Source organism: Capra hircus, chromosome 20 (genome assembly GCF_001704415.2).
Source record: "Capra hircus breed San Clemente chromosome 20, ASM170441v1, whole genome shotgun sequence".
In the NCBI taxonomy this organism is placed as follows: Eukaryota; Metazoa; Chordata; class Mammalia; order Artiodactyla; family Bovidae; genus Capra; species Capra hircus.
This window is the reverse complement of record NC_030827.1, coordinates 31,298,543-31,310,141: the sequence shown is the minus strand read 5'-3', so window position 1 is coordinate 31,310,141 and position 11,599 is coordinate 31,298,543. Positions and strand designations below refer to the sequence as shown.

At 35.0% G+C, this 11,599-nt stretch overlaps 1 protein-coding gene across 4 annotated transcripts in view; it reads right to left on the bottom strand.

The window, feature by feature from the left end:
- C20H5orf34 (chromosome 20 C5orf34 homolog) overlaps window positions 745-11,599 on the bottom strand; it is a 32,429-nt gene continuing 21,574 nt past the window's right edge. For all 4 annotated transcript variants that reach the window (XM_018065515.1, XM_018065517.1, XM_018065516.1 and 1 more), the window contains exons 7-13: window positions 11,403-11,494; window positions 10,457-10,526; window positions 9,641-9,811; window positions 9,109-9,203; window positions 7,488-7,586; window positions 4,416-4,456; window positions 745-1,158 (exon numbers count right to left, since the gene is read on the bottom strand). In XM_018065515.1, the coding sequence (XP_017921004.1) occupies window positions 965-1,158; window positions 4,416-4,456; window positions 7,488-7,586; window positions 9,109-9,203; window positions 9,641-9,811; window positions 10,457-10,526; window positions 11,403-11,494 (762 nt within the window). In that variant the 3' untranslated portion in view covers window positions 745-964. The remainder of the gene's footprint in view (window positions 1,159-4,415; window positions 4,457-7,487; window positions 7,587-9,108; window positions 9,204-9,640; window positions 9,812-10,456; window positions 10,527-11,402; window positions 11,495-11,599) is intronic.

Sequence of the window (11,599 nt, the reverse complement as noted above, 5' to 3'; positions counted from 1 at the left end):
TGGGGCTCAAATTCTAGTGGAAGATATAGACCACAAAAAATAAATATGGTGATGTAATAGTAACTGGGGGAAGCCCCTCTGAGGGATATTTGTGCTGATACTTGAAGGTGGCAGGGAGCCCAGTGGGAGGAACTGAAGAAAGCATTGTGCTCAAATTCCTTACATTGTATCTCCTAACCTGTTACACTCTGCTTTTTTCACACTGTTTTTCTTGTTTCCTCTGCTGCTTCTTCCCTTTTATGTGAAGAGGCTGGTCTTCTCAAGAAATCGTAAGTTAATTTGAACATTTCTTGTTATATTTGGTATAATCCCGAAATCTTTTTAGAAGTATGGTTTTGTTCTTTCCCAATAGACAGGTGCAATGAACTACTTTTGGTGAGCTTATTTCTCTTTTGGTTTCATGTATTTTGTAGCATAAATCTTTTGAGGTGTTCAAAACAAATGAAAATATTTGGTAACATGAGACAAATTCAGATAAAATTTAGTCTTAGCTGAAGTGCTCCATTCTTAGCTTGCAGCAATACTGCCCACATTAAGGTGTGTGTGTGTTTTTTTTTTTTAAAGAGCTGTCTCTTCTCATAGATCTGAAAAATACTTGGAGTAGAGAGACTAAATAGCAAATGACCAATGCACACAATTCTGCATATTAAAATGAAAAAAAAATCTTGATTAATAGTGAATGCTCCACAAGACAAAACAGCAACAACTCTAAAGTTTTATAAAATTTTCTTCTCAAATCTGAGATAAATTGTTCAAATTTCTTAAATGGTTCTTTATTAATAATATACAAATATATATTTTAAAATTTACAAGTTAGATAAAACACCTCCAAAGTTAGATATCATTTCTCATATAATCATTGTACACAAGTCATGTATATATATAATTTCTTGGCTTTCTAATAATATTCTACCAATCACTTAAATAATATCTTCAGGGTTTAATAATATACTAATTCCATTTTTCACCATTTAGAGTTTGATAGAAGATTGTCAATATCCTGAAGGATTTCAGAGGTTTTCTTCAATGCCACCGATACACTCTTTTCATTAACTTCTTTTAGCAAGGTTTCTGAAGATTTTGGTTTACAACAATCCAAAGACTGTTTGTTTTTCTTGTTAGAAATCTGGTTTAGGACACCACTATTCTCCAATAACACTAAGTTGCTTAGTTAAGGAGCTTTCCCCCTATACAGAAAACCTAGCCTTCATATTAAAATATTATTTTTCTATTGGGAGGAAGATCTCTTGGATTCATAATAGAGTTGGGACGTCAGAATTTATCAAGTCTATCCCTTATATAAATGAAGAAACTAGAATATAAGAAGGGGAAAGGAAAAGACAGTATGTATGTCTGTATTTGGATGGAAGTTTGGTGACAGGGAGGAAATAAAAGAATTAAAATCTTAGTAACATTTCTTGAAGGGCTTCCGGGTAGCTAAGAATCTGCCTGCAATGCAGGAGACCGAGGTTCAATCGCTGGGTAGGGCAGATCCCCTGAAGGAAATGGCAACCCACTCCAGTATTCTTGCTTGGGAAATCCCATGGACAGAGGAGCCTAGGGGGCTACAGTCCATGGGGTCGCAAAAGAGTTGAACATGACTTAGTGACTAAACAACAAAAACATTTCTTTAAGTGATGAAGTGATTTGGGAATGAAAGGGAATAAAGTAGGGGTGAGAGGAATATGAACAATCTGTACAGGGTATTTTTAAATAACTTAAAACATCTAGAATGAAAATAAGTGTATCCGCTATTTCAGAGCTACTTTATTTGAATAGGATTATGGAAAAATAGGAGGATAAAAGAAATTTAGATGAGTGGGGTAGGAATGCACAGAACAAAAGGTCTAACAAGAAAATGAAGGAGTCCAGTTTAAGCTGGTAACAGAGGAAGTTCCTGAACTCACCTCCTCCCACAAACACAATGAATCTATGCTACACACAGAGCAATTCTCACTGTCAGAAATGCGGGAACTACCCAAGTGACTGCTATACACTGAATGAATAAGAAAACATCCACAATGAAAGAAATGGGTAAGAATGAGACAGGCTTTCACTATAAACCCCACCCTCAGCACAATAGGGGGGAATTCACAGTTCCCAGCTTCACCCCGAGGAGCAAAGGGTTTGGACCCAAGATCTAATGCTTCAATTTTTTAAGACTTCCAAGTGTGGGACAGGCCCCTAAAACTCCTAGCTCTGAGCAGACAAACACTCATCTCCCAATCTTTCCCTAAAAGCGGCCTATCTGCTACTTTAAAAGCTTCTAGGACTTCCCTGGTGGTCCGGTGGCCAAGACTCCATCCCTTGTCAGGGAACTAGATCCCACATGCCGCAACTAAATATCCTACATACTGCAAAAAAGATAAAAGATCCTGCAGGCTGCAACTAAGAGTGCAGACAAACAAATTTTTTTTAAAAAGTTTCTAATTTAGCACACACCTAGGGGCAGAGTATGATGCCCCCCAGAGGAAGGCTGGCAGGTGATATCTCCATATTCCTTCTCTGGCCTGCTCTAGGTTGTTTCTGTCTCCCTGGAAGGAGCTTATACACAATAGAAAAAATCAATGTAAAAAAGCTGGCTTTTTTTTTGCAAAGATAAAATGAACAAAACTTTAGCTAGACTTATCAAGAAAAAAAGAGAGCTCAGATTAGTGAAAGAGGGGAAATTACAACCAATACCATATAACACAAAGGATCATAATATACTATGAACAATTATAGACCAACATATTGGACAATTTAAATGGATGGATTCCTAGAAACATACAACCCATCAAGAATGAATCCAGACCAAATGCTAGTAAGGAAATTGAATCAGTAATCAAACACCTCCCAACACAGATGGTTTCATTGGTGAATTCTACTAAATATTTAAACCAATCATTTCCAAAAAATAGAAGAGAAAATACTTCAAAACCGATTTTACGAGGCCGGGATTACCCTGATAACCAGAACCAGATAAAGACACTACAAGAAAAGAAAATTACAGGCCAATATCCTTGAGGAACACAGATGCAAAAGTCCTCAACAAAACATTAGCAAATTGAATACAATAATATATTAAAATGATCATACACATGATCAAGCAGGATTTATTCCAGGGATACAGGGATGGTTCAACATATGAAAATATGATACATCACATGAAAAATGAAGGATAGAAGTCATATAATTTCAATAGATGCAGAAAAACATTCAACAAACTGGAAATAGAAGCAACATACTTCAATATAATAACGATCATATATGATTAGCCCACAGCTAATATAGTCAACAGTGAAAAGTATACCACAACAAAAAATCCTCATGCTGCAACTAACACCAGAGGCAGCCAAATACACAGACATTTTTAAAAAAGAAAATGAAGTTTATATATATATATAAAAGACATAACGAGTGTTGATAAGGATGTGGAGAAAAGAGAACCACTGTATACTTTGGGAGAAATATAAATTAGTACAGCCACTATGGAAAACAGTAAGGAAGTTTCCTCAAAAAATTATAGACAGAACTACCATATGATCCAGCAATCCCACTTCTGGTTTTATATATATATCCAAAAGAAATGAAAACAGTCTACTGAAGAGAGATCTGTACTCCTATGTTCACTTTAGCATTAATCATAGTAGTTAAACATGGAAATAACCTATTGTTGTCCATTGTTGGATGAATGGATAAAGATGATTCCCACATATATACACACAATAGAATACTATTCGGCCATGAGAAAGAAGGAAATCCTGCCATTTGCAACAACATGGATGGACCTAGAAGGCATTTTGCTAAGTGAAATAAATAGAGAAAGACAAATATCAATACTATATGGTGTCGATCATATATAGAATTTTATTAAAAAGTCAAACTCATCGACACAGAATGCAGAGTAGTAGTTGCCAGGGGCTGGGTGGTAGGGAAAGAGGGAGAAGTTATTAAAAGCATATAAACTTTCAGCTATAAGACGAATAAAGTCTGAGGATCTAATGTATAACATGATGACTGTAGTTGATAATATTGTGCTGTATGACTGAAGTTTGCTGAGAGGGTGGAAATCAGATGTTCTCATCCCTGTTGTCCCCAAGAAAAAGACAGGTGGAAGATATGTAAAGTGATGCTAGGGTTAATTAACAAGATAGGGTAATCCTTTCACAATGCGTATGTGGGTCAGGTCATTGTGAGGTACTATTTAAATACCTTACAGTTTTTTCAATTATACCTCAATGAAGCTGAAATTAAAAAAAAAATAATAGTAAATAAAAATCATACAGATTTTACAAAAGAAAGAAGTCAGAGGCAGTTCTCAGTTATAATGTTAGAACATAATTATATAAGTGTGAAAGTCTCCATAGGCTAGCTTAAGCCTACAAGGGAAAGAGAGAAATTGTGCAGGACATTACATTATATTTAAAGGATACAATTAAACTTCTGTATCTTTTCAAGTTCAGAAGCCACAGACCTATGCCAAAAAAAAAAAAAAAAGGGGGGGGTTAATGCCAGTTGGCCAATTCTCTTATATCCACAATAGTTCAAATAAGCATAGTTAATTTTTTTCATAAAGATTAGAATTTTTAACAGCGAAGAACCTAGAAATTAAGAATTCTCTTTATATTGACTTTATTTAGCCACAGATCACCTTGACTCAGCTGATAGTCTTTCACAGTTAGGGGGCTTCCCAGATAGTGCAGTGGTAAAGAATCTGGTTGCCAATGCAGAAGCTGTGGATTCAATCCCTGGGTCATGAAGATCCCCTGGAGGAGGAAATGGCAACCCACTCCAGTATTCTTGCCTGGAAAATTCCATGGACAGAGGAGCCTGGCAGGCTACAGTCCATGGGGTTGCAATGAGTCGGACACAACCGAGCGATTGAGGATGCACCCAAGCATGAGTAAGGCAAGTGAATAGAAATCCTCCATCCCAAGGACTTCTGAGTTCAGTACAGAGGTTGGAAGGTAATGAGCCTTCCTGGTATAACTCAGTACTGATCTGGCATACCTTCTACTTTCCTCCACAAGGTTTACTCAAACTTTAAAAAATCTACTAAAATCTCATCACTTCTATGAAAGAAATGCTCTCTCCTTGAATGCCTATACCATTATGTTAATTAATTATAAACTTCTTTGTAATGCCTTTTCTTGAACAATTTAACTTTTTAATCTTCATACCTAGATAGTTTCTTTGGAGGAGAAGGGATCTTACACATACAGTAAAACCTCATTTATATGGAACTTTTAGGGAATGGATGGTGTCTAGAGCTAACTTTTTATACAATTGAATTAGGTGTCCAAACGTAACTATTTTCTATTAAATTTCTTCTGGAATAGACTAATCATTTCGTTGTTTTCTTAAACAAGTATACTAAACATTCTTTTCTCTTTGGCTTGAAGGGTTAACACTGACTGTTACCATGTTCCATAGAAACAGACACTGGCAACCAGTATTGGGTAGAGGGCTGAATGTATACAAATCCAGGAGAACCTTTCATGTGTATGTTGCCTGTTCCCTCATCACTAGATGAAACATGAGCACTGGCATACAACTAGAAAACAGTGTAACTGTACTAGCTCTCTGCAAAATTAATGAGGACATTCACGTCTAAAACATCTCTCTATCCAAGTCACTAGAAAAGTCTTTTCACAGTTCACAAAAGGGTGTAAGACTTGTCTGCTTTACTGACTTTATTATATACAACGGACCACATGCACCTTGTCAGCCTGCACTCTTCCCTTGTACTCCAGCCTATGGATGGAGAATAAGAGAAATATATCATCATTTTAAGCATCTGTAGTAAAGACTTGGATGTGACTTACTCTAAATCCTGCTGACTCTTCATCATTGCAAAACACACACTCCCTCCCCCCTTTCACACATGAGAAACATTTTCTGGGTGTAAGCAACAACACAAACTACCTTTAATGCTGTTGCTCATACGATAAGCCAATCTCTTATGAAATATCTCCTATTTTTTGACAAGCATCCTTATTAAAAAGTTGAACCAGTAAGCTAATAATAGAAGTTGAGTTGGAAAAAAAATACTGAAATACAGTTTAGGTAGTTGTTTATTATGTGACCTCTTCTCTTCCTTCAACCCTTTCACTTTTATAAGAAAACAAGAATCACAGTGCAGACGTCTTAGGCTTTGCGAGGGGAATGGAGCTGTTGCACGCACTCTATTTCCCTTCCCCACTCCTCAATTTCTTGTCTCCCCTCTGCTCTGCATTGCTTCCACCCATAGCTGCTTTCACCAATCTGTACTTCTCTCAACCGCTCTATTCTCAGTTTGTCTTGACAGCTACCCTCTTCTAAGCTTTCATACAAAAAGGCTAACGTTTTACAAATTTTAACAGCTAAGCAATAATGAAGTAACCAATTTTATAGCAGTTTCCTACATAGCTGAAGAGATGGACCAAAGCTGAATCCTTAAGATACCTGGATATTCAAATAACATCCACTGGTTTGATTGTACCTCTTTCTCTAAGTAACTCAGGAAAACGTTATCACCTTAATGTTTATATTTTTCACCATACTATGCTAACTACCTTACAACTTGTTTATTTTTTGGCCACACCACATGGCATGTGGGATCCTCTTCAACCAGGCATTGAACCCACACACCCTGCAGTGGGAAGCATGGTGCCTTCCATTACTGGATGGCCAGGCAAGTCCACAACTTACTTAAATTTAAAGCTTCCTAAATTTTTCCTGGTATCCTTCTTTTGTAATATACCCACAGTGACACTAACTTTCCTAAGGATCTTTCTTCTTGTCATTTTTTTCCCCATATCAGTTCAGTTCAGTTCAGATATAGGAACTTACAATTCTGTGAAGTCTGAATTCCCCTTATAAGATCTATTCCTATCCATCAAGGTCACGCCACACCCAAAAGACAAGTGTCTGCTCCACAAAAACTTCTTACTGTCTCCACAAGCCAAAATATCCTTTTTCATTTCTACACTTGCTTCCTCTCTAAAAGTCTTAACTCCTTCAAAGCCCAGTTCCAGTCCTCTGCACACAGAAAGGCACACAGGAGGGACTGAAATCTTGCTTTATTAGTTGATTTGTCAATTAATTTGAGGGAGACAATATAATAGAAATTATTTAAAAACCAGTTTTTCCTGAAAGCTTGTTAGTCAACATTTTATTTCCTTTAATATTACTAAAATATAAAAAAAATCTCCTCTAAAGTTTTCTATAAAGTATCCAAGATGAATTTTTTACACTAAGAGTCACCCATTTTAATATGAAGTTTTCAATGCAGTTTTCTGATCTTTAGATGAAACATACTATGATAAAATATAATAAATGAGATATCCAATTAAAGATAAATTATTGTCAAGATCTAAGCTAACAAAAAAAATCATACTGGTTAAATATATTTAACTAAGAGAAAGTTTTCTTGGGAAGAAGAGTCAGTTTACCATTTAACATTCTAATAACTGAGGATTAGTTGGCTCTTCTATACAGATTAAGTTTAAAATAAATATAAATACCAGCTTTCTTCAGGAACAGAAGATGAAGGATGTATGGGTATTTCTTGCTGACTAATCTGGGTCAGCCTTCTGCACCATGATATTACTGTTGTCACATATCTAGATTGAACACATTAAGAGAGATGTTTGAAAAATGAAAATGTAGAATATTTATAAAAATCTTCAAAAAATTATTAATTTGGGGAAAAAATTCTAAAGTAGGGTTATTTGAAAATTTTTTTTCATTCGTTAAAGGCCAGTTTTTCTCATTCATGATTAATAAAAATGAGATTTAAGAATCAGAACAAAGGTAACACTTAGATTTAATTCAAAGTTCAAATGCCTAAATTCCCCTTTTAATTTCTAAAGTAAAATGAGTTTCATTAAATTTTATCACGAAAATATCTCTACATATATGACTAAGTGAGTATTTGCTTTCTAAAATTTAAACCAGAACACACCTATTAACACACACACACATTCATGATTATATATAACTCACTGGATATACAAAGTAAATATCAAGTTCAATAAAATGAATGATCTGGAATGACTGGCTGAAATAAACAGTATGCTTTCTAAATACAAATTTGCTTATCTTTTGAGGCAAATTATTCAAACTACCAATAAATGTTGGAGCATTTAAATTAAAATGCAATAAATCCCAACAGGAAAATAAATTAAGAGGTAAAACAGCAGTTGTTTTTTTGAAGATCCTCAAGTAAAACTGCTAACATGTCAAGAACATCACAAGAAAAATGATTATTATAACAAATTCCATAAGCTAAAAAAGAAAAAGCACACTCATGAAAATGCTGATTTCAATAATCTCCATTAAAAAAAATTATTTATTTATCTGCTCTTAGTTTGCAGCATGCGGGTTCTAGTTCCCTGAGCAGGTATCAAACCCAGGTTCCCTGCGTTGGAAGCACAGAGCCTTAGCCACTGGCCCACCATGGAACCCCTAATCTTTTCTATTTTAAGAATAATCATCAGCTAGTTTATTTCTCTTTATAGAAATATACATAAGTTTAGCTATTTGTGGCTCTAAACCTTATTTCAAATCGGTTAGCGGATTAATGGGCTTCCCAGGTGGCGCAGCAGTTAAGAATCCACCTGCCAATGCAGGGGATACAGGAGACATGGGTTAGATCCCTGGGTCAGGAAGATCCTCAGGAGTAGGATATAGCAACCCACTTCAGTATTCTTGTCTGGAAAATTCCATGGACAGAGGAGTCTGGAGGGTGACAGTCCATGGGGTTGCAAAGGGTCGGACACAACTGAGCATGCACACACTAGGGGAGTAATTAGTTAATTCGTTAACACAGCTGACCACAGTCCAACCTCTGTAACAAGCCAGTTATAACATATTTATTTTGAAAAATCACTAGAATACAAATGGAAATGATTAAAGCTGACCTGATCTATTTAGTTATGCTAGAGGACAATATAATTGTAAATTCTGAAATCTGCTGAAATGACTTCAAGCCACATGGAAAAACTAAAAGTATATATATAATATTTAAATGTTTATATGCTTCCTCTTGGTCTAAAACTAAGTTAAATAATATAAATGCTTCTTCCATCTAAAAGGAAGATATTTACTAACATGAAGTTATTTTTTTAAATTGTTTTTTAGTACCTTTCATATGGTCTGGGATGTTGAATTTGAATTAACTGATTTTGTCCATCAGGAAAAGTTAACTTACACCAACCTAAGGTGAGACCTTGATTTGCCTGAAGAAACAAGGAGGAAAGGTAAGTTTTATTATTCAAGAACTGAAAAACAAAACAAAACCTCCTTCTTACTTAATTTTCAATTAAAATAAGAAAAGTAGATGAATCATTAAAACTTTATTTTGACTAACTTAAAAGTTATATTTTATAAGGGATATGGATATTATTTAACCACCACTCTTATATAGGTGATTATCAAAAGAACAAAAATACTAATCCTTTTCTCTATAATGAAGTTACCTTAATAAAAACGAGGATTTGTCATACCTTTTTGATTTTTGATAGGAAATCCAATGAGCTTAGTAAAGCCTCTTGACAGATTTTATACTTCAAAAAATAAACTGAGATAGTGTAGAGTACATCATGTTTTCTTTGTACTATTTCCACAGATTTTAAAAAAATGATAAAAGAGAGATTTCAGCCTGAAGTATAATTACCTGTCTCTTTTCAATAAAAGAGCCAAAATTCCAATTCAGGGTTAAAGTAATGCCATCTAAAAAGATAGCATGTACTTTGTCATCTGAGTATGCAAGAAATCTTCCCACGCCGGGCACGGACGATTCTCTCAAAAGCAAAGGCAGTGCACTGCTGTCATTTATCCCAGGCCCCTAAAACCAGAAAACAAAAACAGCAGGAAACAGTTATGCACTAACAAGACTGAAATGATAAATGAACTCTGAGCCAACTTCAGATTCTCATTCAGAAGGTCAATATTGCAGAATTCTTAGGCATGTTCTGACTTTTCCAGAAGTGGCTATCCAAGAGTCCATTATAAACAGATTAAGTTCTAGTATCTTTCGAAAATCACCATTCTGTTAAACTTTACATAGAAAATAGACAAAGAATAGGAACTATAACAACATAGAGATTTATAATCAAAGTAGTATAAATACAGAAATCAAGGTCTGAGAATCACTTCCTCCAAGTCAACATTAAAAAAACTTACTTTTACAGTTATGAACATAGAGTAGTGTGATATGTTTTAAAAGAACTGTTTTTACATACTTCAAATCCAGTCAAATCCCCTGCCCTTCCCCCTCTACTAAGAAAGAAGAAACAAAAAAAAACTATATACAGTAATAGCATAATACAACAGACCAATTTTGTAGTGTTTATTAAGCGGATTTTTTAATAAACCATTATTAATGTGACAAAGAATTTCTCACATGACTTGGATGAAAGTAATCTGAACTTATAAATATGTACACAAATAACAAAATGATTAAAAATATCTTGCTTTTAAAATAAGATACCATTTTCCAGCAGCATATACGATAGTTATGGCTTAAAGAGAGCCTCATCTTGGCACAATGCTGAAGAATTCTGTGAACAAGAAAAATACTTAGACATTTCCAAATATTGTCGTTTTCAAATTCTAGCAACCCATTCTCACTGCTATACAACTTTAGGCAAGTAACTCATTTCCACAAAAATATGTTTGGACCTCTTTTCTTCCTCTGGAACTACTTATTATTGCTTCTCTTTGTGCTAATCTTACACAGTTAAGGTTATTCCTCTAATATTGGGCAATGAAAAAAATCCAAATGGAGAGAATTTTCAGAATTTGCTCTTTTGAAGAAGCGACAGACGCACAGCACATGAAAGGTTTGGTAGTAGACTAAGGGTGGTGGGGATGTGAATCAACTGTCCCTGGAAAATCAAATGACCAATTTTGCTCCTTCAAATCTACTTTGGAAGTTGCTTAGACATAAGTCTGTAAAAGCAATTTAGTTGAACGATCCACATTAATCCCTCTAGGCACCACAGTCTGATTAATTAATTAAAAAACACATGAGCCAGAGAACCAAACTACAGTTCGTCTTCTGTTCACTCTCAGAAATCAAGATCACTTCTAGGACAGTAAAGAAGTATGAGAATTTAGAAGTACCATCACACCTTCAGCCTGACACCCAGGGGCAATAATGATGCCCCAAGCGCCCAGAGAAAAGGCACGTTTTCTACTAGCAGTTGCTTACCACATATGGATGTTTCTCATGTTTAACTTCAAAGCCAGAAGTACTCTTACAATGACATCATGAACACTTTATTTTATAAATGATGAGACCAGAAAAGCTGACGGATTTTACTAAAGACATTTCTGCTATACCTATCAATTCTTAACCTTTTCCTAAGCACTAGAAAATGCATCATGTTTCTCACACGTACAACACCGAATTCAGTTGAACAGGAAGCACTTACCTGATTGCCTGTTTAATTAGAGAACACACAGAAAATGGACTTCCTGGCCTATCCGGAGGAAGGTTATTTACTGAGTAAGTTTTCTCTTCTCTCTGAAAATTAGGTTAAAAAAAAAAAAAAAACCAAAAACCTCAATAATAAAATTTGGCCATTATTACTTAGCTACTTTTTTCTTGAAATATTTATCTAGATAGTGA